Source organism: Gavialis gangeticus, unplaced genomic scaffold (genome assembly GCF_001723915.1).
Source record: "Gavialis gangeticus isolate Ggan-Ray unplaced genomic scaffold, GavGan_comp1, whole genome shotgun sequence".
NCBI classification, from domain to species: Eukaryota; Metazoa; Chordata; order Crocodylia; family Gavialidae; genus Gavialis; species Gavialis gangeticus.
The window spans coordinates 10,016,008-10,042,432 of record NW_017729004.1 but is presented as its reverse complement, the minus strand read 5'-3'; the positions used below and the strand labels follow the sequence as shown (position 1 = coordinate 10,042,432).

Genomic DNA, 26,425 nt, shown 5'->3' with positions numbered 1-26,425 from the left:
TGCAGGACTCTGTAGGTCAAGCAAACCTGAGGAAAGACTGCAAGGCTTCCTGGGCAATAAGTCCAGCCAGGAATCTTAGTTCCCAGAGGAGAATGGGCAGGTGAGGCATCTGACCCTCAGCTCCTGTAGCAAAGACAAATGGATGCTGAACTGACTCGAGGCAAAATACTTGGGTTCACCCAAAGGCAAACTGACAAAGCATTAGCAAAACTGAATCTTTCTTCCTTCAATTGAAATTGCCTGCCATTTTGGTCAGCTCCCCTTTTCACCCCCCACCCCACCAAAGTTCCCAACTTGGTCTAACGTTGAATACTAATGTTGCCCTTCTTAGTTCACTGATGATGACTAATCTGATCCTGTTCCAGATGTGCTGTGACAGACTCCCGTTGCTGTCACATGCTTATCAGTGGGTGCATCTGCACGTCCGCTTTAATACGCAGTAGATGATTAAACTGCGCATTAAAGCGAAAAAGCCAGTGATGTTATGCTAATGTGCAGTAAAATAGAATACTGTGCATTGTGTCACTGAAAAAACATGCAAATGCTCTACTGTGCATTAGTGCAGCCTACCTCACGTTGGAGGTACTAAATTGAATGCACGTTAGAAAAGGCACATTAATGCAAGTGTAGATGCACCCTGTGTGGCATTAAAGAAAAACTGAGAAAAGTTGTCCCTTACTAACAATTCATCTGTCCCACTGTTAGTTTCCAATTGAATGTCATCCAATTGCTCCTCAATGCAAAATGCAGACGTGGTCCACCAAGGAGGCTTTTCAACCCAGGACTCCCCACACTCCTCCACCATATCAGGCTTCATCTGTGAACAACAAGCCCTAAATTATCTTCCGTGCCCACTGCCACAACCCTCGCTCTTTAAACTATGAGATCCAGTCTTTAAAGTGTGAGTTCCCCCATCTTGGGGTCCCATGTGGACAAGGGTGGCTCCCTGCAGCCCTCTGTCTGGCGGCTGAGCTGGAAGAAAGGCCATCTTTTAGACATACCTCTGTTGCCAGTGGCTTTTACAGTACCTGCTATTGAAGTACCTCCCAGCACCTAAGAAGCTTTCACCAACTGGGATGCCCAATATGGGAGTAAAATAATTGTGCTTCACACTTACATCAAATATGTGGGGCTAGAAGGCCCTCAGGAGGTCATCTACTCCAACCCCCTGCTCGGGGCAGGATCATCCATGTCTAAACCATCCTGGCCAAATGTTTGTTTAACCTGTTCTTGAGATCTTCCAGTAAAAAGGGATTTCACAGCCTCTCTAGGGAATCGGTTCCTCCTACTATCCAATCTAAATCTCCCTATTCATAATGTAAGCCCATTGCTACTTGTTCTGTCCCTTAGGGACGTAGCGAATAATGGATTGCCATCCAGTTTACAACCACTGCTTTTGCATTTCAAGACAGTTATCAAAACACCATCAGTTTTCTCTCGTTTAGGTGAAATAAGCCCTGTGCTTCCATGTTTCCTCATATATCATGTTTTCTAGGTGTCGAATGGCTGGGTTTTTTTTCTTTTTTGCTTTCCTTTGGACTCTTCCACTTTGTTCCCACCTCTTATCTTAAGCATGGTGCCCAAAACTGGACATAGTACTCCAGATAAGGTCTCATTGAGTACTGCATACAGTGGAAGAATTGCTTCCCATGACTTAAGAGTCATAGAAAACAAGGGTTGGAAGGAACCCTGGGAGGTCACATCTAGTGAAACCCCTGCTCAAAGCAGGACCAGTCAAGCCAAGCCTTAAAAACCTGCAAGGATGGAGATTTCGCCACCTCTTTAGGCAATCCGTTCCAGTGCTTTATCACCTTGTGAGAAAGTTTTTCCTAATATCCAACCGAAACTTGCCTTGCTGCGACTTGTATATGACTTTTATTAATACCTCCCAGCATGCTATTAAAATACTCCTTTTGCAACAGTATTTCAGTGTTGATGCATTCAATCTTCTATAACCCCCAGGTCCTTTTCAACTGTACTACAGCCTAGCCAATCATCTCATTTCATTTTTGTTCCTTCCTTGCATGGTCCTTGTCACCTGCAAGACAGCATTACTACCATGGCACCATGGGCAAGTATTAAACCCATTTTCCAAATGTGTAAATGGAGGCTCAGAGAGGTTGCATGATCTGCTCAGGGTCGCTATAATGAGCCTCCATCTGGCAAGAAGCGCTGTTCAGCACTATTATACAGCTGGGATTCCAGGCAAAGACCCGCAAGCCCACGTGCCGGTCTTCAAACCTCACTCCCCCATCTCAGTCCAGCTTAAGCCAACTAAAGTACGGCAATGAGATGGCACATATTAGTTTAGTAAAGTCTTTTATTCCAAAAATGAGAAGCAAATCACAAGAATCCAGTAAAAATCTAGGCTAGAGGTAGATAAGTATAAGGATCGCGTTGCATGTCACCCAGAGTATACACGGAAGGAAATGACTTGATTAAAAAGAATTACAGGAAAAACTTAATTAATTTATTTATTTTTATAAAAAGAAACCTAGGAAAGAACGACAAGTAAGACCACCGACTCGTATGCTAGATTTCGGAGAGAAGAAGTGCGTTCCCAGGTGAGGTCCACAGTTCTCACTAGTTCATTAATATTTTTCAGTGATACAATCTGGATTATAATAAATAAAGACTTAAAAATATATTGGGGAAATTGAACACCCTCCTCTCTCTCTCTCTCTCTCTCACACACACACACACACACACACACACACACACACACACACACACACACACACACACACACACACACACACACACACACACACACACACACACACGCGCGTGTGCGCGCTGTGTGAACTATACTGGCCTCTTCACAAAGCTGAAAATCTATCTCCCAGTCTCAGCCAACTTCACCTTTTCTTCAAGGGGCTTCTCTGCATGAGGGTGGCAGCAGGCCTCAGCATGCCCCACACACCTCTGAGGCTGCTCTCAAGTTCCCAGTCTCCTGGGAACCTGAAAGCAGTCACGGGGCCTAAGCCTGGAACAGCTTTGCCAGCAAATATCCCGGTTGAGAGCATGCCTGTAGATGCAGATGGATGGGGCTCGCATGGCGTGGGACATGCTTCGGCCTCTCCTGGCATATGCTCCTGCCCTGGTGTAGACGTCTCTCTTCCGATAGCAACAGGGCTAGTGATAATGCGGAGTAGTTCGTTGGCACTGCAAACCTAAAGAGCCTTTTCGGTGACGTTAGCAATGTTGCAGCGCTCATCCCTCTTCTTCCTTTGCGCTCAGGCTGGTGGCTACCTGTAAAAAGAAGGCTACGTTCTTGTGCAAACTACTGATCCTACAAACCATTCGCAGAAGGGTGAGCCTGTGCGACACAGGTGGGCCACTTTTGGAAGTCAAGGCACGGTGAGATCCTGCCGTCCTTTTCAGGAGCTCGAGAAGAGCAATAGATGCAACTCGTGGTGGTTGCTAACCACTCCAGTGAATCTGTTCCCAGCAGCTGGGCAGTTTAGAAGACTATGACAGGTCTGATCGGTACGGGTGCTATTTGGCAGGAGTGAGACCTTATTTTTGCTGTTGTCCTTTTTACTAGACGTCCTGTCTCTGGATGCTTTCACCTTATGGTGTTGCACCCATGCATTCCTCCCTCCTCTCCCAAATAAAACTTACTTCTTTAGAACGAGGCCCGCTTCTCAAATGTATTTGCCAATGTGGCTTAAACAATCCCACAAACCTCACAGAAAGCTCTGAGCATACTCCTGCAGGTGTCTTTAAAAAATAGCTCTTCTGCTTTTGTGTTGTTGCTATCCCTAGCAACATTTGTAGGAAAACAGCCTCTTTGCTTTCTTAAGAATTCGTCTGCTTCTGTTACTTTGTCCCTCCTGAAGTCACACTTTTCTAGAGCTGTCAAAAAAAATCCCTCGACAGCCTTCACGAAGAGTTTTGTATGGTTGGGTTTTTGTGATCACTGATGTTTGGGAAGTGTCTGTTCCTGATCTGCACGCCTCATGTTTGCAAACATTTGCTATGCATCATTTTGTTTCTCTCCTGTTTGGAAACACACTCGCTATTCTGATCAGAGGGCGCACGTTATCCCATGTGATTTGTGATTAATCACACGCACCAAATGAACAGTTCCCAAACACTCTGTAACTCAAATATATTCGTGGCAGCTGGGGAGGCTTTGCAAGATGCTAACCGAATTATAGAAGTCAGACTTCATTATAGAAGGGAAGGAACCAGGTTACAGATTTGGGATAACGTATTCATACCGCTGTGGTGCCCAGAGATTTGGCATAACAGGTAGGGGGATTGCTTACTGAGGCTCCAGGATATATGAGATAACTCTGCATCTCTACTTTACAAACTGAGAAGCACAGTAGAGCCAACCAAGTATTTTTGGTTGAAGAATATTTGGCACAAAGTTGCTTTTTCACCGCCCAAATTGTGGAAAACACCTTGTTGTTTCAATCTGCTTGATCTTTGCATGGATGTTTCAGGGGTTTTTGTTTCCATTGACACCCTTGGCTTACTATCGAGATGTTCTGTTGCCAGTTTCCCTGGGTTGGGACTGAATAAAAGGGAAGGGAATGATTTTTAAATTTGTTAGCAAGCTCTGGAATTAGGCGGACGTTGCACAGGCTACCAGGTAAAACAATTTAAAACCTGGCCTGGGGTACGTCCTTTTACAAGCAATTAATAATTTCAACATCTTGAGTTCTCTGTGACAGCAGAGCTCTTTGCCATGGTTAGCAGAATAAAACTGACTTTTCGCAGAGGCTGAAAGAGCAGCATTAGCTACAAGCAGAAGAATGGCAGGTACCATAAATCTATGAAGAAATCAAGGAAGGAGATGTACCATTGAGGCCCTGACCCTGCAAATGCTTTCATGCTTGTCTAACTCTTAAGCCCCTCTAATATTGTTCGTGTGCTTAAAATGATGTTTGCCGCTCAGCTGGACCGCTGGGGGTTGGACAAGAAGAGCTCAGAGGTCTCTTCCAACCACAGGATCCTGTGCTCCGCCATGCTGGCATGATTGGGAAGGAATTTAAAGCAACATTTTAGGGATACCAGGGAACTCTCTCGGCATGTATGCAGCTGTGGAAGAGTCCCTGGAAGCAAATGTCCCTTGGGACATTCCCTCTGACCCCATTGATGCGTGATGACTTCAGGAGGCCAGTATGTGAACTCTTAAGGAACAAAGATCCTGCCTCTCATGCAAGTCCTAACACTTTTAACATGAGACAGCAGAAGACATAGGACACCAGTGGGATTCTTTCAAAACTGTTTCCCAAACCACTGTGACCTCTGCCACCATCTCCGCTGCACGGGGGATGACGGTGAGAGCAGAAGATCTATTGGGATGGCCCAAAGCTGACAAAAAGATGGGGAATGTGTCCTATATACCACTGCTCCCTTCAGCCCTGAGTGGAAGGAAGATCCTCCATGTTGCGGGGACTCAGTGGGTTTTTGCAGGCTCGTGTTCAGCTGAGACGGGTGGAGCTAGGAGACATGGGCTTTACCTAGCAATCTCAGCCACATTCGTCCATAGGACTAGAAGGCAATGGAAGGATAAGTGCTCAGCAAGACCTGAAGCCATGAAGGGGAAGAGCGCGTGGTGGGGATGGGCAACCCCTCCTTGCATATGCCCTGGGGTCTGCAGGCTGGGCAGCGTCATTCCTCTGGGATTGCATTGTTGGAGCGACTAGGTCTCAGGCCTGTGTCACGTATTTCCTTCTCAGAGGGGTTTTATGCATGGCAGTGCAATGCTATGGTTAGGAATTCAAATGCAAGGCAAAGACCAGTTGCAGGGCCTTCCAGCAGCCCTAGCAATGCTCCCTCGAGTACACCCCATACTCAGTAAAATGACAGTAAAATGGCTAGGCGCAGGAGTGCCAGAGCTATGTTTAGGGTGGGAAGCACAGAGCAGATGCTGCAAGGTATCACTCGGCCTGTTTCCAATAACATCATTCCACTAGCTCATATAGAGCTGAAGGTCTGAAGCATCTCGGGCCGGCTTTCCCCCTGCATTACTCCAGGTTTACACCTTGCACCCCCCAGAAGTAACCTGGAAGAAGGCAGTGGCCAGACAGGCTGAGGAACAGCTGTGTGTTTCAATTCCCGACCATAGCATTGCGCGGAAGCTGTGTCAGCAGTGACCTGCCTTTATTTAAAAAAATAATAACATCAGTGATCAATAAAAACCACGCGGGAGTTTTTTTTAAAGTGTGATCATCAGACTTCGAAATAAACACCGTCAGCTTCTAGCAGGCGCTCTTTTTCCAGGGCCCCGCTCCTGCAAGGTGGTCCACACTTGAGAACATCTGCATCCCCTATACAGCCTCACTAATTAAATAGGGCTCTACATGAGCCCGGGGGTCCACCCTTATGGACACCTTTATCCGTGTCGTCTTCCTCTCTTTATTGCTCTGGGGAATGAAGGATGCAGATGTTCTCCCCAAGTCTACCTGGGAGTCAGGAGGGCAGGCTGAATATGAATTAGTGCTTCTGGTGCCTGCAGCCGAGTGCTCGGGGATGGGGGCTTACCCAGCTTCCACTGAAGCCCATGGGGAGAGTCAGTGTTGCTGACTGTCCTAATATTTGGTGTTTTTCCCTCCCTTAAATCTCCAGCTCCTGGAGTCAAGTGCATCTATCAGAAATCACAGATTTCATGTAAAATAATAAGTCAGCTTCTCTCCCACGTGGGGGCAGAGAAAAATTGTAAGCACGATCCCCTGAAGGCTCCTAAGCCAGAAAGCAAATAAAGACAACCCCCAGCGCATTGTTCTTTCGCCCTGAAACCTCGTGGGTTGAAGACAACCGTGCTCTTGTCTTCAGGTTGGCTTGACTTGAGCTCGCTCGGGGTTGGCAGCGCCGGGGGTGGACTCTGGGCTCCCGTTCCTGCATGAGCTACTGGATGACATTTTTTGAAGCACATCCTGCTCTGCTAGGGAGCCAGTCATCACGGGACCGGCAGGGTCTCGTAGCCATCTGCATTGACCTCCGTCTTTACCACGACGACGGGCCCGTTGTGCTCGCCCGTCTGCTGCTCCCTGCCTGCGCTGGGCCTCTCTGCCACGTCCTTCCCATCCGCGGGAGGGTCCTTCTTCTTCAGGTGGTTCCTCTGGTGCCTCTTGAAATGCCCCACCGTGGTGTAGCTCTGCCCACAGTCCGAGCAGATGAAGGGACCCCGGCGCGCGTGGGTCAGCTGGTGCTTCATGAGGTTGGCTTTCTGGGAGAAACTTTTGCTGCACTGGGCACACTTAAAGGGCACCTCACCCGTGTGGATCCGCTGGTGGGTGATCAGGATCTCTTTCCTCTTGAAGTCCTTCCCGCAGGTGTCGCATTTAAAGGGCCGGTCCTCGGCATGGGAGGGTTGGTGCAGGAGCAGCTGGGCCCGGTTGGGGAAGACGTGCCCGCATTTGTTACACCGGTTGGGCTCGTACTTGGTGTGGACCCGCTGGTGGGTGATGAGGGCGATTTCCTTGCGGAAGCCGCGGCCGCACACGGGGCAGGGGAACGGCCACTCCTCCCCGGTCTCGGCCGTGTAGTTCTCCCCGCGCTTGGAGTACTTGTAGAGCTCCTGGGCCGGCTTGTGCTCCCGGGTGTGGACCCTCTGGTGGGTGGTGAGGGCGATCTTCTGGGTGAAGGCCCTCCCGCAGGCGGTGCACTGGAAGGGACGTTCGCCCGTGTGTGTCCGGCGGTGCACGATGAGGCGGGACTTGTCGATGAAGCTCTTGGGGCAGTCGGCGCACGGGAACGGGCGCTCGCCCGTGTGGATGCGCCGGTGCACCACCAGCTGCGCCTTCTGGGTGAAGCTCTTCCCGCACTCCTCGCACCCGAAGGGCCTCTCGGCCGCGTGGAGCCGCTGGTGGCTGGCGAGGTTCTCCTTCGTGCTGAAGCATTTGCCGCACTGGCTGCACCCGTGCTCCTTGCCGCCACTGTCCTCAGGGGTGCTCGCAGCCCGCTCGCCCTCCGGGCGCCCATCCAGCTTGGCCCTCTCGTGCACCCGGTGGTGCTTGACCAGGGCGATCTTCTGGCGGAAGCCTCTGCCGCAGACGGCGCAGGGGAAGGGTCGGTCCCCGGTGTGGATGCGCCGGTGCACGGTGAGCCGCGACTTGTCGATGAAGCGCTTGCCGCAGTCGGCGCACGGGTAGGGCTTCTCACCCGTGTGGATGCGCTGGTGGGTGACCAGCTGGGTGCGCTGGGTGAAGCGCTTGCCGCACGGCCCGCACGCGTAGGGCTTCTCCCCGGTGTGGATGCGCTCGTGCTTGGTCAGCTCCCCCCGCTTGCTGAACGCCTTGCTGCAGACGCTGCACCGGTGCACCCGCTCCTCTGCGTGGGCCCGCTGGTGGTTGGCCAAGTTGCCTTTCTTAATGAACGTCTTGCCGCACAGGGCACACGTGTACACCGCGCCTTTCCGCGGCACCGCTGTGGAGGAGTCCACCCGGTGGCCACCGCCGGCCCCGTTTCTGGCAGGGGGCTTCCCCTCCGTGCCCCCGTGAGCTCCAGCCTCGCTGAGGCTCCCCTTAAAAGCCCCCTTTCCCCTGTCATGGACCCTCTGGTGGGCTGTGAGGCCCACCTTCTGGCTAAAGCTCTTCCCACACTCGCTGCACATGTGGGGCCCCTCACTCAAGTGGTGGCATTTCTGGTGCCTCAGCATCTCCCCTTTGCTGCTGAAGCTGCCCCCGCACTGGGCGCAGACGTGGGCGCGCACGCGGGTGTGGGTCCTTTGGTGGCGGATGAGGTGGATCTTTTGGCGGAAGCCCTTCCGGCACTCGCCGCAGCGATACGGCTCCTCCCCGGTGTGGATTCGCTGGTGGGTCACCAGGACGGACTTCTTCTTGAACGCTTTCCGACACGTGCCGCACCGGAAGATCCTCCCCCCATCCGGCGTGGACTCGGGCACGATGAGCCGGGACGCCTCGCCGGTAATGGACCCGGGCCCGCTACGCCGGCGCGCCCCGTCCCCGCTGTGCACCCTCTGGTGTTTGATCAGGGTGATCTTCTGGCGGAAAGCCCTGCTGCAGAGCTCGCATGGGAAGGGGCGGTCATCGGTGTGGATGCGGCGGTGGGCGACCAGCTGGGACTTGTCGGCGAAGCTCTTCTGGCAGCTGCCGCACGCATAGGGCTTCTCGCCGGTGTGGACTCTGCGGTGGACGATGAGCTGCGACTTCTGGGTGAAGCTCTTCCCGCAGTCTGGGCACGGATACGGCCTTTCCCCGGTGTGGATCCGCCGGTGCTCCTTCAGCTGCGACTTGGTGATGAACCTCTTGCCACAGTCGGCGCATGGGAAGGGTCTCTCCCCTGTGTGGGTCCTGAGGTGCTTGGTGAGGTCCACCTTCATCCTGAAGCTCTTCTCACATTCAGGGCAGGAGTGGGGCTTCTCCCTCCTTGGGGCCTCCTCAGGCGCTGAGAGGTCTCCAGCTGGATTTCGGACTTCCTTGCTGCTCTCCTCTTCCATTTTCACGGCCTGCCGGGTCATCAGCTGAGCTGCCGGGTCAATGCTCCTGTCCTGCTTGTGCCCGTCGGCCAGCACCTCCTCCTTGTGGGTCTTTTGATGTGCGGCCAGAACACCCTGATGGTTAAAACTGTCCCCGCAAATAGTGCAGGTGTACGACTTCTCCGGGGGGTGTCTGATCAGATCTTCCGCCTCCAGCTTAATTACCGCCGGGTTCTCCATCCTTTGGTTTCTTGGAAACTGGGCCTCAGCTGTCAGGGACTTCATTCAAGGGTCCTTCTTACCGTGGCCTCCAACTCTCTTGGCCTGCCATGGCTCAAAGGGATTTGGGACTCACCGGAAGTGCTGACGTCGGTTTTCATTATTGTTTTCATGGAGAATAGTTCTTGCTTCCTTTCCCAGATCCTTAAATCGCTGGGTGGAAAAAAAGAGAAAATGAGTCAAATGCTGTTTCGAAGGCAGATGGGCAAAGAAGAGTCAGGGCTGTGGTCGTACATTTAGTTCGGTAAATTTAATGAAGGAACAAACCAAGGCAAACCTGTTTGTTTTCAATTGTACTATAGCAGCTCTATTGCAGACAGTCGGGATCCCGCGGGAGTGCTTGAATGGGCTTCTACTGCCCCGGTTTTTATAGGAGGGCAATGCACCAGGCTGCGATTCCTCTTGCTGTGCACTGCTATGGCAGCATTGTAGCCAAGCACTTATTTCAAAGAAGTAAGCACTGACTCCACACGGGCCCTTTGGGATGGCGACTGTGCAGGACTAAGCACTGCTACCTCAAGTCCCTCCATACTGACGGGACGTGAGAGCGCTGCATCTGCATCTGCTCCCCACTCTGCAGACGGGAGCGGTGTCATGAGGCTGTTTGAGAGAGGAGGGCCAGGACACACTGGGCTGCCCATGCCCCTGGGACTAGCAGTCCTGCTGCATGCGTGGTGGCATGCAAAGGTGAAATAGGTAGCACACAGCTGGATGGGCCAAAGGATTCACTTCCCAGGGGCCACAGGAGGGCATATGCTGTAAGCCCAGGTGAAGCTGCCTCCATGCCTCTCTATTCACCTTTGTGTGGCTATTCATCTGGCCGGCGGAGCAGCGCAGAGGCCTGGGGAGGATTGCACGGCGCGGCTTCGTCTCCACTAGCCGTGTTTCTCATCACATGCCACGGCAAGGAGCCCAGCAGCAATGTATCTTAGTGGCAAGCATGCAAGACATGCTAGCCCAAATGGCCCTGCACCGCTTCTTGCGGTAAGTCACGGGAACACTGCAGACCCCCAGACCCTAGTAGAACTGCGTGGCGTGCTGAGCTTCATCCGTGCTTTTGGTCACACCCCTCTGCCTGCGGGTTTGTTTTTAATGCACACCAAAAAACCCCCAAAGACTAGCAACAGCGGGCAGCAAGCGAGAGCAAGGGCCAGAAGCCTGGGCCGTCTCTCAGCTGCAAGCACAACCCACAGTAAGCAGAAATGAAACTAGCACTTACGCCCCCACTGTGCCCAGTCTGGCTAAAAGCAGTCGCACAGCAGGCACCCAAGTGATTCAAAGCAAGGGTGGAAGAGGCTGGGGTAGCTGGGGGCCACTGGCTTCTGGGACACCGAGGATAACTCGTTCCTCCTCCCTCCTGGGAGCTAAGTGGGAAACTAAGTGACTTACCAGCTGATAAAAAAGACGGAGCCCAGACAGGGGACGGGGGAATGACCCCTTTCCCCCTCCCTCTGCTGAGAACAGGAGCTGGAGGAGTCATCCCATTCACCAGCAGTAGTAGGCTCTTATCCTCTTAGGTCAGTGGTTCTCAATCTTTTCTAAGGCTCAAGCCTTCCTTCAGAAAATGTCAGCTTCTAGCTTTCACCTGTTCATTCACAGCTGCACAGAAGTTTAGGGCCGGGAGGGACCTCATGAGATCAGTTCTTGACTGTGGAGAGCGATTCTACTCAGAAAGACCCCGGCAGGGCACAATGTCGCAGACACTATGGATTCCTACTTGAAAGCTCGGGGTTTGTCTTGTGAATCACATGCAGGGGTTTGCACACCTAATGGTGCTAATATTGTGCACCACTCAGCGGCACCCTTAAAAGGATCTCACGCCACCTCAGGGTGCTTCAGCACCCTCCTTGAGAATCACTGGGCTAGATGCATCAGATACCTGCTGAACCAGGTGGGAATGATACCCTGGAAAGAGCCGCTCTTGCAGGCAGTGGGTTCAACGAGGTGTCGGGGGGGGGTGTCTACACGTGTACATTTAATGTGCATTAGTTCAAATTAAGGCACATTAAGGGTGCGGGTCTACATGTGCATGCCCTTAATGCACCTTAAAAATGATGATTTAAGGCTATTTGAGCCTGCATAAAGCAGGTATCAAATGTATGCGCGGATACCTAAATCACATTAGTAAACATGTAGATGCACTAATGCGCATTAAAGCAGTTGTGTCCATTGACTTGGGAGTAACTTGAGTCCCAAGTCAGTCCGCATGCCCACATTAATGTGCATTAGCATGTGCATGTGTGGACGTGCTCTGGAAGCCTAGCTGGGCACCTCACTCCTCAAGAGTGCCACACTCCTTGGATCCCTTCTCTGGATGGTTCATATCTAAGACCATGAAGGAAGAGCCCTTCCCAGTCTGCGCTGCCAGGTGCACTCAGGCGGCTCCTCTGTCGAGCACCAGCTGTCTCAACTTCCCCCTCCTGATCTTGTTTGTTCACCTGGTGATAAGCCTCATGCCACATAGGTCACTCCATGGTGGAGCACTCGGGGACCTTCGCACAAGCATCTGGGATCCCGGAGCGTGGGGGCCACCTTTGCCCTGCAAACTTGTGTTGTTTGTGGTCTGCTCCCCTCCACCCCAGAAGCAGCTGCATTTCACCAGCGCGGTGGGAGTTTAGTTTGGGAAGCATTTGTGGGGGCAATCGGTGTTCGGAGCTCCATCCCCAGTGGCTGGATCACTCGATCTGCTTTCTTGCTCACTGTGTGACTGCTCTCATCTCCCTTCTCCCTCTCTCACACTCACACTCACACGCACCCACACAGCAGCTCCGGCAAAGCACATCACCTTTGTTTGATGCCTGAGACTCCCCCGCTGCAGCCGGCGCTCGCGGGGCAGGGTGGAATTTCCCCAGAGCATCGTTTCAGACTGCCCTTCCAAGCTCAGTTTCCCTTTCTGTGCTTTTCTTTTTCTATCTCTTTTTTTTTTTAACATACCCAAACCATAAGGAGGTTCTGCATTTTCACAGGGAAGCAGAGAGCTGGGAACCCCGGCTGTGATTCAGCTTGCAAAATCCCAGCAGCCGGGTAAGGGGATGGATTCCAAGCCGCGAAATGTTTCTGCCTTAAAACCAACCTTTTTCAACACTTCGGTTTCACGGCAGCCACCAAAACTTCCAGCCATTTCCTGGTTCAGCCCGGTGCCTGTCCTGGGCTGCTGCAAACATGCCCAGAAGTTTTCTGCGAGGGTCTCCCCAAAAATCTCAAAGTAGCCCCGTCCTTACCTGCGTCTCCTTTCCTTCAGTGGGAAGGTTTGAATTCAGTGATTGTCATTGCCCAGATTTCCCCCTTTCCACACACTTTTGTCTCATCATCTTCTTCTCCCACTTACTTCTCTAATGTCTGCTGTGCTGACTCACAGGAAGTCTGTGTCAGTGATGTAGAAACTACCGGGGGGAGGGAAATGGGGGAAAGAGGAGCTGATGCCGGGAGAAGAGGGGTTAGGAAGTGGGAAGACCTGGCAGAGTCTGAACGGGCTGCAAGAGAGGCACGCCGCTGGGCCAGCCAGCCTGGGATGCCCCCTGGTACCACCACCTCCGCTCAGATGCTGCTCGCGGGGGGCATGCTCGCTGGCAAGGCCCTGCTGGGAGATGTAGTCCTGATGAGGCAGGGAGCCCACCGCTTGCAGTTTTGCGTTAGAGGCTTGGCAGCTTGTGGGGGAAGTGTCAGCCCAGGCAGGAAGCGGGCTTAACCAGCTGCATTAGGAGTGCCCCAGGCCTGTTTCAGCTGCTGGAGCTGCATGCAAAAAAATGTATCCTGTATCGGCTTGTTGTTGCGGGGTCAGGTGTAGGGCTCCGGCTGGAAGGAGACATGGCCCTGCAAAAGGGAAGTTCTCGCAGCCTGAGGGCTGTGTCCTGCAACCCCTTTCTCATGAGAGCAAGCTTTTGAAAGCTGCCTGGGTAAGGGGTGAGACTAATAATGTTTGGAGCTTTTACAGGGCTTGAAGCACTTTGCAAAGGGGGATGGGGAAAGGTTGGTGGAGGGACATGAACAAGGTCAGCCAGTGAGTCAGTGGCAGAGCACAGATCCTCAGCCTCATCTGTGGGCAGGGCCGGGGCATTGCATCACGGGTCATGGGTATCTAGGAAATCCTTTGACAGAGCAAGGAGCAACGGTCTGAAGTTGCAGCAAGGGAAGTTTAGGTTGGATATTAGGAAAAACTTTCTCACTAGGAGAGCAGTGAGGCACTGAAACGCTTTACCCAGAGAGGTGGTGCGCTCTCTCTATGCTTGGAGGTTTTTAAGACCTGGCTAGGACGATTTAGTTGGGGCTGGTCCTGCTTTGAGCAGAGGGTTGCACGAGATGTGACCTCCTGGGGTCCTTTCCAACCCACATTTTCTGATTGTATGATTTCCTGGCAGTGACTAAGGGGACACCGCAGGGCAAGGGCAGAGCTGGGAATTGAACCCAGGTGTCCTGCAGGGTCACTTTGGACAGTTTCCTGTCTAGGCCCCCTGCTTTCCTAGCAGGCAATATTGCTCCCTAAAAGCTTGATCCACCAAGTGGAATGACTGGCTGCCAAGGGCTTTGGATGAGCCCCAGGTGGGCGGGTTCAGGCCCCCCCTCCTCACACAGGTGGGTGCGAGGTTGCACTCCTGCAAGACTTGGGCAGCTGCTGAACTTTACACCTGGGAGTAATCCCACTGAAAGCGACTGGGTGACTCAGATGTGTAAAGTCGAAGAACCAAGTCCATGTGCAGGACTGGGGCTTGCCACCGTCTCCCTGCAGGGGAAGGGCCATCTGGAAGCCCCTTCCCACCTCCAGCTGTAGGAGTCCTACAGCCCCGAGTGTGGGAACGGCGATGAAATCCTGCCTGGGAATCTCGGCTTTCACGAACTAATCAGTCTGTTTCTAGCTCTCATGGTTGCTGGGGAACATAAAACAAGCGCAGCCACCAGCAGCACGGGGAAAGCACCCCTAATTACTACTGTAGTGCTTTGAGATGGGTTTTTTCGATGACGGAAACAGATTATCTACCGATTCCCGCCGGCGCCAAGAGGCCATTCGTGTAAGCGGTGCTCGCTGAGAGTCTGGGATGTATTATCAGGCCCTGCAGATCCAATTGTTGCAGGATGACTGGAAGGCAATGATTCACTGTGCTAATGTTAATGTATGTGCCCGAGTGCATAACGACAACTTTAATTTGTAGCCTGCTACCTCTGGCACTGCACTGGGACTCGGGAATCCTGGATTCTCTGGGTCTGCTACTGGGCTTTCTTTTGTTTCCCTGTCTGTATACGGTGCCCATGCCTTCTGTATAATGGGAACAAGATTACCAACCTTCTGGGTAAAGCACTTTGGGATCTACAGATGAAAAATGCTAGGAAAGATTTTTGTTGCTCATTTCTATTGATTCCAGATGCCACCAAGAGTTTTACCGAGTCTGTCGTAGTCCCTGGTGGTGGGGTTCTTCTTGCAGCCCAGACATCTGGTGTCTGTTTGCTGCTAATTTTTTCAATGCCGGTGATGTCAGGAGGCTGGAGGGAAAGAAGGAGATAGCTTTTCTGAGCCGGGGCATTGCAATAAGCATAGCCTCTCGCTCCAGGGACCAGCTCCTAGCACTATCGTTTGCACTCCTCATTTGTGAAAGATTTCCTCTATATAAAAAGCTTTGGCCAAAGTTCTCTTTTCCCCCCTTAAGTCCCCAGTGTTTCGATCTCGCTTTCTAGAATTAGTTAAAAAAGAAACAGATCCCTGAATCTTTGTTATTAGGATGAACTCACATCTAGCAGATGATTCCAGGATCTTTGGGGAACGATGTTTTTGCTTTTAGAGGAGCAGACTGGGAATCGCTGAGTTGGGCACGGACACGAGCGTCTCACGTGATCTTGCATGGAGCCAGTTCTGTCCCGCAGGGTCCCCATCCTTAAAACTGGGCTACCATTCCCAAGCCTTTTCACTGCAGGTCTACAAAGCCGGTTTAGAAGGACACTTTTGTCATTAGCTGATTTTTGAAGAATTGCTCAAAGCAGCCTAAAGTCTGTGTTTTCCTTTTGACAACAAAACCAGCTTTCTCGGCCTGCCTGTATTTTGTACTCAACTCTTTAGCCTGTTCCTTCCCCTCTCCCCTTGCCCATAGTATTACTTTATTAGTCCTCATCTTCATTAAAAATTACCCATAGGGATCCACATAATCAAATACTTTGCTTAAGTCGGACAGATGAGCTGTACTTGCTGTCTACTCTACTTAAGTCAGACAGATGAGCTCTACCTCTATCTAGAAAATCAGGTGTCTTACCAAGGAAGGCATCAGTTTGCCAAGATCTACCTTTGGCAAACCCAAAGTTGCATTTTACTCAGTTTTCCATGTGCTCAGTAATGCTTTCCTTCCAAATCTCTGCAGAAGCCTAGTGTGGTACTGCAGTAATGGGCCTCGATTTGTCCCTCCTTCCCCCACCAACTTCTCAAATGAAGTTACAACCATACGTGTGAAGGGAGCTGCAGTTCTGCATGGTTTTCTTTTCTTTTCCTGTAAGCTTGAACATTTTCGGGGGGTGGGGGAGGAGAGGGATATTTTTGGTCCCTTGACTCCTAGTAACGTGCAGAATTGGCTGTCCAAGCAGACCCGTGTCCAACCTGGGCTATACAGACAGTCATGCTGCTCTCGCAGTCTCTCAGGTAGGTGAATGTGCCCCCAGTGCAGCTGCACACTCCTGCTGGCATTAAGACGCCTTATACAATCACGGACAACGAGGGTGGGAAGGGACCTCAGGAAGTCGCATCTAGTGCAGCCCCCTGCTCAAAGCAGGACCAGCCCCAACTACATCATCCCAGCCAAGGCTTTGTCTAGCCGGGCTTTAAAAACCTCCAAGGATGGAGAGCCCACCACCTCTCTGGGTAACCCGTTCCACTGCTTCACCGCCCTCCTAGTGAGAAAATTTTTCCTAATATCCAACCTAAACCTCCCTGGCATTACCTTTCTGCTACATGTATCATGGTGTTTTTAGGTATCCAGATTGTAGCCATATTGAACTAGAGGAAAAGGCAATCAGGACTCGTAGCAGAGATGATATCTTTTATTAGACCAACAAGATTTTTGCAAAACAAAGTCTTTAATTGGTGTTTTTATGCCTTCCTCAGAGGCACCGGGTATTGGCTGCAGCCAAGGTTGGGGATTTTGACTGGGCTGTGCCAACGCTCCCGCTGGGACTTAAAGTTGAAGGTTTCTGGCTAGGGGGGTCTTGCCCCTCGGCTCAGAGTTAGACCGATCACCATCGTTGGGGTCAGGGAGGAATTTTACCCCATGGTTGGATTCACTAGAGGGTAGACTATGGATCTGTATGGGAGGGTTTGGATAGGGAAGATCCTGCCTCCGGCAGGGGGTTGGACTCGATGACTCTGGAGGTCCCGTCCAGCCCCACTTCTCTGATTCTGCGATTCTAGTACATTTATTTCCCTTCCAATATGTAATGATATGTATCAGCATAAGAAGCATAAAGACATCTTTATACTCAAACGACTTCATTCTCAAAGGTTCTTGACTTTACCATTATGGTTAAAATGCTGCAACGTGAATAAAGGAAATTGGGAATAATCATTTTGAAACTTTTTTTTTTTTTATTCTGGAAGTAGAGTGTTTTGAGCAGAGGTTTACTAACACAGGGCAGTCAGACAGGGACAAGAGTTGTGGTAAGGCTGGTAGGAATCAATATAATGTAACCCGTTTTCCAGATCTGTCTGGAAAACCTGCACTCTCGGTTGTGTCTTCCTGTCTCAACAGCCAGAGTGATAAGCCAGTGAGCCTCCCAAATCAGACACGCAGAGCTGCATTGCTTGTCCTGCGAGTTTTGCAAGGTATCTCAAAGCCTTGGCAGGGCAGAGGGGTTACAACTGGCAGAGGTATCATTTTAGTCCCACTGCCAGCTTTGCAGAGGATGATGCCCAGTGGAATGGGTACGAGGGCAATTAAAAGGTGGTTCAGTCCCAGCTCTGTCTTGGGCACCCCCCAGTCGCCATCTGGATTTGGGAATGAGCAGGGGATTTTTGAAGGTGGTTTTTGACACAACCACATTGCCTGGGGCAGGGACGGGCAATCTGCAGCATGGGTCCCACAAGTGGCACGGCCAGCTTCTGTGTGGCACGGGCAGATTGGGGCGGTGGCACAGCAGCAGACAGGGCAGGGAGCAGAAAGCAAAGTAGCCAATCGAGTAGGAAGCACAAAGCAAAAAGCAGAGCAGCAGGGAAAAGGGATCAAAGTGGCGCTTGCAAAGAGCGCTGGGCTAAATCGTAACATGCCTGCCAGGAAGGTTGGTCCCCACTGGCCTGGCTCTGCAGGGGCCCACAGCAATTTTCCTGGGTGCTGAGAAACCCCCTGATAAGAGGGTGGAAGTGCTAGGAAAGGGAGTCCAAAGGTATGAAATACAGAGGTGGGAAAGATGCGGCGGTTGCAGGGGGAACTGCTGCAAGGAAGAACGATTTCTGCTGCCTGCTTCAGGGACAGTACTGGCTTTGCTTTGTGAGCGACTTGCATAATGAAAGATGCCCTGCAGCCAAGGGCTGCTATGGTGTAGCACTGGCTTTTCTCTCCCTGCACTGATGTGATGCATATTTTCATATGCCAATAAACAAATGACATGCCTACTAAGGAAGCTGGGATGGTGAGGGGTGAGCAATGGGAAGGCAAGCTGTTTTCAGACCCCGCTGGAAAGCAGCTGCCAGGCTGGAGCAGGTGGCACGGCATTAAGAAGGAGGGTTTCCAGCCACACGACCTTGGAGACTGCCCCTTGTGCTGATGGTGACCCCTTCTTGTCCTCCAAGGAGGCAAGGCCCCAGGAATCTCTTCCCCAGCGCGGAGCAGGGGCTGGGGCATCCTGACTACCCAGCCTCGATCCCCAGCTGCAATCCGGGCAGGCAAGGAGTCCACCAGACGGAGGTGTTTTCTCATCGTCAGACTTTGACGCCTCCAGAAGAAGTGGCCTGTGCACCTGTCTGCAAGCAGCAGGTTGTGTCTCTGCCCCAGCTCAAACACCACCCCCTCAGGCGCTTTGCAGCCACCGCATGAAGCATGAGGGCAACGGCCGCTGCGGGGGCTCTGGCAGGCAGCAGGTGGGACAGTGTCTTGGTGCTCCCAGCTTTCACGCACCGGTTCTGCTCCTTCAAAGGGGACCTAGAGCCTGAGCCCTGCTCCTGCCCCCTTCCCCTCCTCTTCTTCCCCCCTCGGGTCCTCTTCCAACCCTCCCAGCCAAAGCCATCGACCCCTTACTGGATTTTATAACAGTGCAAGGGGAGGAAAAAACCCATCACACGCACAAATGGAAAGAGCTCTTTATCCTCCACACGACCTCCAATTATTTTATGCACCAGGACCGAGGCTATGATTGTGCCACAGCTATTTTTCATAAATCTCATGGAGTTGGGGCAGAAAGGGCAGCATCCAGGGGAAATGTTACCAGGCCTGTTTCCAGCCGCCAGCTCCTAATCTCACCAAGCGTATCGTCCCGCGCTGGACATGGGGAATTGCTGTTTGGATGGTTAATGCCCCCGTTCTCCTGGTCCCTGGGTCTCCCCTGGTGCAATGGGTTCTCCCCTCTGCCTAAACGGCAAGATGAAGCTATGGAGGTCTTTTTCAGTGCCTGGGAGCCCCGGGCCAAAATCCCAGTCCAAGCCATGATAGCTGGAGAAAGAGAGAGGGCGTAGCACCTGGGGAGAGTTTGAGTGTCTCCTGCAAGATATGCAGAAGGAACAGGCCTTGCTACCAACCCGCCCTTGCCACCCCCAGGGCTACAGGGCAGAGGTGTCAAAGATATGGGCTGCATGCTGAAGCCGGCCTGTGACACCCCATCATTCGACCTTCGGTGCTGGGCCCGGGTCTTGAGTTGACCCATAAGCCACACATGGTATGCACAGAGCCTGGGACATGCAACTCCCACTCAATGACCCACGCTACATGCAGCACTTGTACAGGACCAGTTTAGGCCCCCCTGCCCCCTCTGTTCACCAGATCCAGCACCCTCATCCCCAGCTCTGCCCAGTCCAGGATGCAAACTGCTAGGAGCTGGGACTTGTCGGCGAAGCACTTGGGGCAGTGGGCGCGCAGGTGCAGGCGCTCCCTGGAGCGGGCGCGCTGGTGGGCAAGGACACTGGCCCTCTGGGTGAAGCGCTTGCCGCACGTGGCACACGGGTACGGCCTCTCGCCCGCGTGTGTCCGCTCGTGCTGGGCCAGCTGGGACCTCATGAAGATGCACTTGGGGCAGCAGCCGCATGGGAGTGGCCACTCGCCCCGGTGGCTGCGCTGGTGCTTGCTGAGGTTGCCTTTCCTGCTGAAGCCCTTCCCGCAGCCGGGGCAGACGTGTGCCATCCTTCTTCTCAAGCCTCCCTCGGTGCTGGAGGGAGCTCCTTGCCAGCTTTCCAAACCTCTCTTCCGCTCACATCTTTCCCCACCATTGGAGCAAGGGCCTGGTCTTTCTGTTGCCTCTAGTTTTGCATTTTCCATTGCTGCAATGCCCTCCCTCCCATTTGCTACATGGACAGCATGGCTTTGCTCTCAGCTTCGCCTGGCATGCCAGGCTGGGCTGGACGCTTCGTTGGCAGGGAGTAGCTTGGTCACATGTGTTTTCTGCCAGGTTGTCTTCTTTGTTGGCCTTTTACTCGCTCGTGGAGGTTTTCAGCCGGACTTGGCGTACTCTCACTTCTCCTTCTGTGTTTCATTTCCCAGTTGGGTTCCTATTTTTGGCATGCTCCTCTCAATGCTTCTCCTTATTTTTTTTTAAAAATCGTCAGGCTTTAATCTGTTGCATGAATACCAAAATGCAATCAGACATTGGTTCAGGGGCTGCTGCCCAAGAATAATCCATATTTAGACATTTTGGGGGAAAATCTCAGAGTGGTCATAAATGACGAGCCGTAGCTGGAGCCATTGCCGTGTAGATGAGCACTAGGCATCGGGACTCCTGGCTTCTCTTTGCAACTTTGCTGCTTACTTGCTTTGTATTGTGCAGGTCACTTTTCTTCTTGCTGCCTTTGCTTCCCTCTCCAGAGCAGAAACAAGGCAGAGAGAGGGGGAGAAAAGGTGGTCTTTATTATAACTTGCAGATTAGTAACTGAAGCAAAGAAAGATTAAGGCTGAAATCTGGGCCCCACTGAAGTTAACGGGAGCTTTGCAGCTGTTGTCAATGGAGTCGCCACTTCCCCTCCACACGGCTTACCCAGTTGCAAGCAAAGTCCAGGAACTGAGAGCTGAACTAGGATCCCTAGAGCCCAGCAAAACCATATCCCTCTATAATATGAGAAGTCTCAAAAGACCTTTGTTCATGTTTTACTGAGTCCTTCAGCATTTCACACACAGCCCAAAAGTGCCTGGAGTTTGCAAGCTGGAACAGTGCGGGCAGAAGAGGCAACCTGTATTTCACAAGCCTTGCTGCTTTCCTCGGTCCCAGACAAACCTGTTGCTCTTTGCTATATAATTAACATTACCAAGCTTTGCCTAGTCTTTTCTGGGGCTGATTGTCTTTTTTTTATTTGCTAACAGCCAGCTTCTTTCTTCTTGCCTGTCACCCCCCTCTGTACATGGAAAAGGGCACCGTTATTCACACCAGAGAGCAGTTGTTCCTCCTGTCTGTTCACCCATTTTCCATATCAAATGGTTCAGACAGGTTTAAAGGCCAATATTTAAAGCAAATCTATTTGAATAGTTAATGTTTCTGGTCTGTTGTGTGAATCAGCAAATCAAAAAAAAAATCATTCTTCGGTTCACTTGAGATGAAATGAAGCAAAACAACAAAAAACAGCCCCTTATTCCCCATGAAAGAGATAGAGGGGCAAGCGTTTCCAAATTTTGTTTTTACATGTGCTATACCTTTATCATGCAAAGGTAATAAAATGAACCTATTTTGTTTTGGTATCTCTTGAATTTAATTTTTTGAAAGTATTCCTCCTCCCCCCTGCACACACTTTTAGCTAAAGTTGTTAGTGAATTCACAGTGAATTGGGTATTTCAGATCTGAAATGGCATTTTTACTGAATTGAATATTGGCTAACGCTATTTATATCTGCTTCTGATTTAACACCCAGCTAACACCAGTGAAGCGTTCAGTCCTTAGACTTTCAGGGACTTTTTGTATTTCGAAAGCAATTGTGACTAGCCCCTATGTGGTTTTGAAGGAGTGGAAACAGGATTAAATTGCTATTTGAAGGGAAAATACTTTAGCTTCAGCCTGTGGGTGAAAGTACCATTCCAACACCCTGCTATACCATCATGATTGATGGCCAGGGAGCGGAAATATCCATGGCAGGTATCCCACGTGCAAGCCCAGCGGCCTTGGGGTTCAGATGCCCCCTAGTCTTGCTTGTCTCTAGCCAAGAGGCCATAGGAGCAAGCTAAAGGGAGAGCTCAAGAGCAGTCTCCCATCACCATAAATTGTGTAGCCACGAGCCTCTCATTGGGGGGCTCTAGTAGACTGTCCCAGGGGTGCCTGCCCACCATGCAGTGGGCAGGTCTCCATCCTCAACTACACCAGGCTGGGAAGAAGGGGATCTCCCCTGCCAGGTATAAAAAACCACCTGGACCAAAACCATCATCATGGTATCTCCCCTGCCAGGTAATGGGGCATTGTGTGGCCTGACTCTATGGGTTAGACTGCTCTGCATTACCCCTTTTGTGAATCCTACCTCTCAAAATGTAGCTGGCAAGAAGAGGAGACAGCCTCTCTACCTCTCAGCTTTACCCCTCTAGGCTGCCAGTACAGTGGCATGGCCAGAGGACAAGTCTCCTCTAATGATTCCTGAGGTCTGGTCCTTAAGGCCCATTTGCAGCTGATGTAACAGAGGTGCTCCCTGTGGTTTTCGCTGTTGATGCATCAAAAAGCAGTCTGAAAATACACAGGGGCACAGCTGGGCTTTATATGCAAACACACCCGGCCAAACTACATATATACATACGGCTGCTCTGACCAGCTCCTCGAAGCTTCTCCCACCTAGAAGACAGTGAGCTGCAGGAGAGGGGCTCACAGACAATTTAAAAGGACACAATCCTGTTCCTACATGCTGCAATACTCCTTGTCTGTAGCCAAGTTTCTAAGTGGAAAACAAGGCTCTTGCCTTGCAAATGTGTATGCACATACTTACCATTACCACTAGCAGGTTACAGAGATTACATTTTTACCAGTATAAGTGATTGGAAACCAGCCTGTATCCATAACAGAACAGAAGGTCAGCACACATAGACTGGTTTAAAAATGGTGGAACTTGGTCTAAGATTTGCACCCCGTCCCCTCCAAGGGCGCATGTATGTCATGTTCGCTGCTGATCTAAACTACGCTGCTTATAGAAAACCATGTGACATCGCTTGATTCCACCTTGGGCTTTTTGAATGTCTGTACCTAGCCTAGGCAGACAAGGTTATTTGAGTAACTGTGCTATCTTTTATTGGACCAACTGAATAGTTGGAAAAATTGTTCTTTGTGAGCTTTTGGGGACAGGCGCCCTTCCTCAGGCATAGGGAGAGTCTGCTGGTCTGTTCCTTCTCTCTAGTGTTCGAATACAGGCTTAAGCCAATATGCAAAAAGAAGGTCTGTGAAAATGTAAATGCATGACAGGGAAGATCAGAGGAGATAAGAGTTAATAGGTGTGAGACCAGCTGAGGGGGGATACCAAGGGAATGTCGACAGGTGATAAAATGCACCTGGGACAGTATAAAGATGTCACCTGGGATTATCGGATGGCAGGCAGGTTATATAATGTGCCATAAAGCGAATGGCAATATTTAGTCCATGGTTTTTTATATCCACTAGATTTATGAAGTGAAGTTCGTAGGCTCGTCTATGAAAGGTGCTTTGTAAATTCCCTTTGAGGATCAGAACTGAGAGTCTGGCGAGAGAGTGGTTGTCTTGTGAGAAGTCTGCCCCCACAGGTAACTGGGTATTTTTGTCTTTCTACCTAGCTTAGGAGCAGCTACATTGATTTCAGAAACAGGGCCTGAAAGGCCAACTCTGACAGCTGCAGAGAAAAGCTGCTGCTCATGATAATTAGTAGCAGCCAATGAGCACTGAAGCTGTATTCAAGCATGCCAATATGCTGTTACCTTTAAAAAATGTTCTTTGCTTTAAAATCCAGATACTTTGTCTTACTGACATTTGTGTAGATACAACCCTTGTAAATAAAATATAGCTCTGCAGGTGAACCTTCAAGGGCTTGTACACACACACACACACACACACACACACACACGCACGCACGCACTCACACAGTATACAGCAGTCTGGACGTGCCAGTATAACTATGCCAATATAAGTTCCCTTGTGGACACCCTTATTCTGGAATAAAAGCAACTTCATTATAAAGTGATGTCTGGCATACTTATAGCAGCATAATTGTGTCGCTTCACAATGTACGTTCCACTTTCCCCAAGTGAACAAGCATGAAAAGTTGGAGAAATCCTACAAATCAACGGGATTTCTCCTTTTGTTAACGTTTGGCAGGCTGTTAGTTGTTTTCCCGAATCAGGACACGTATGGAAGTTATGACACTAATATCCAACCTTAGTAATAATACTTTACTCATCCAACCAGCTGAAGACAAACAAGCACAGTGACACTAAACCTGAGAAAATACAGTAGCTGCATGGAGCAAAACAGTGCATTAATGGATCTGTGCTGTCAGCAAAGAGAAACCAAGACCGTTAGGAAAAATACATGCACCCGAGCATCCTCACTACAATAAGCTGCAGTGCTGAAGATGGACCGGGCCCATTCAGTTCATGCAGTTTTTAAAGTTAAACTTGGAAAGCTGATTTCCTTCACCACAGGGGAATGCTGACATGGCAGATGTTAAACAGAATGAAGCTGGTGCCTGGCTGGGAATTGCAGGCATTAGGAAGCAGCAGCCAGGCACTGCGCTTTAAACTGCCCGGGCTGCTGTTCCTGGATCCCTCCCTGCTCCCCTTTTAATAGGATGCTAGGGAAGGAAGCAATCTCCCTGGAGCACCAGGCAAAGAGATCACCGCGCAGCAGTGGGTGTGATTTGCCCTGCAGCACTTCCCCTGTGCAAATGTGAAGCAGAGGAGGGGGCTTTGAGAGAGGGGAGTCAGGGACCTCATCCGCAGCCTGGCAGTATAGGGTTAACCCTTTTGGCATTGGGAGAGGCACAGCTGGCTGCAGTCAGGGCAAAGGCAGGTGACTGCCTGGGAGCCTGTATTATGGCAGGCTCTGGACTTAGCATGAGGGAGGCTGGATTAGGGGCTGGTGTGTTAGGCAGAGGCATTGGCATGTGCAAGGGAAGCCGAAGGGGCTGTGTGAGCAGCTGGCTGGAGGCTTTGGCAGGGAGAGCCAGGCATTCTGCAGCTGCATTGCAAGGAACGGAGGATGAATGCTTTTTGATGACCTTAAATTGGAAACAACATTATGTAGGAGGGACAATGCGGTTTGCCTTCCCAAGAAGGGGAAGCTCATCAGTGAATGGCAGGTTGACCACCTCGCATTTACTGCAGGGTAACAGTGTATACACAGATAGTTCATTCAGAATAGCAGATGCACCGTAAGTCCACAGTGGGTGCACCTACACATGTTATTAATGCAATGCAATAAACTCTGGGGCAGTTTGCACCGGAGTTGGCTGCTCCCAGGCAGAGCGTCTACATGTGCACCTGGGTCCGCAGCACTTTGAGCTGAGCTGGAGCAGTCTCAGGCTGGCAGTGGGCATGGGGGTTCAGCCCTGGGCCCCAGGTGGTGGCATTGGGCAACAGAGGGGCTGGCTGGGGCATGAGGGTGCTCAAGTTTTGGGGCTAGGTGGCAGACAGTACCCACACTGTAGCACCCTTGTGCCCCCAGTTGCAGTCAGTGTGCACATGTGTTTCAGTGCACTTAAGTACTCTGCTGTAAGATAGTACTGTCAGAGATGGTACTATCTTATGGCAGAGTTAATTTATTTACTGCGCCCTGATACTGGTGTACATATAGACTGTGACACTTTATTGAGGAGCTGGTTAAAATGCACATATAGATGCACCCACTATAGCTTTTCTCTCAATAACTTGCTCATATGCTCACACTATATCCTTGTTTTGCGTTATCATACAGATAACATTTGTATAGATAAATAATTTGTACAGATAAAAAAAAATACCAGTCCATTTGAAAATATGTTAATGCTGGATTTTCAAAGCTCTTGATGCAAGACCTGGAGCTCTGCTCCATGTTGCTCGGTTTTTAATTACAGACAAATGCTAGAGCAATTCTTGTTGCAGAGAACTCAGAAAGCCCATAACAGGGCAAGATGTTTTTGACACTATGGATTCCTATAGGAAATATCTGGGTTTATCTTGTGGATTACGTGTAGGTGTTGGAACATTTAATGGTGCTAATATTGCACACCCCCCTTAAAAAGATAGTGTGAAACCCCTGAAGATTACCCCTTTTCCCCCCAGGTCCAGGTCCAGGTCCAGGTCCAGGTCCAGGTCCAGCTCCAGGTCCAGGTCCAGCTCCAGCTCCAGCTCCAGCTCCAACAGGGACAAGGGAAACCCCATGGCTCACCAAAAGCATCTGGGAATATCTCCTTGCTAAAAAGGTGGCTTACACCCAATGGAAAGAAGGGGTCATCACCAAGGAGGGCTATTCTGCAGTTGCTCGGGGATGTAGGGGGGTAGTTAGGAAGGCCAAGGCAGAGATGGAACTGGGACTAGCTTCCCAGATTAAGGACAATAAGAAGTCTTTTTTTAAATACATAGGGGGTAAAAAGAAGGTCCCAGGTAATGTGGGGCCCTTGCAGGACGCATTGGGAAACTTGGTCGTCACACCAGACGACAAAGCTAACATGTTTAA

General features: G+C 50.9%; 1 protein-coding gene across 1 annotated transcript in view; it reads right to left on the bottom strand.

Moving 5' to 3' along the window:
- Positions 1–4,727: 4,727 nt before the first annotated feature.
- The window catches only part of LOC109291071 (zinc finger protein 721-like), a 33,551-nt gene continuing 11,853 nt past the window's right edge, over positions 4,728–26,425 (bottom strand). Inside the window, exons 3-5 of the mRNA XM_019507932.1 lie at positions 19,624–19,857; positions 8,086–9,676; positions 4,728–8,001 (exon numbers count right to left, since the gene is read on the bottom strand). Coding sequence (XP_019363477.1) covers positions 6,917–8,001; positions 8,086–9,676; positions 19,624–19,857 — 2,910 coding nt within the window. The 3' untranslated portion in view covers positions 4,728–6,916. The remainder of the gene's footprint in view (positions 8,002–8,085; positions 9,677–19,623; positions 19,858–26,425) is intronic.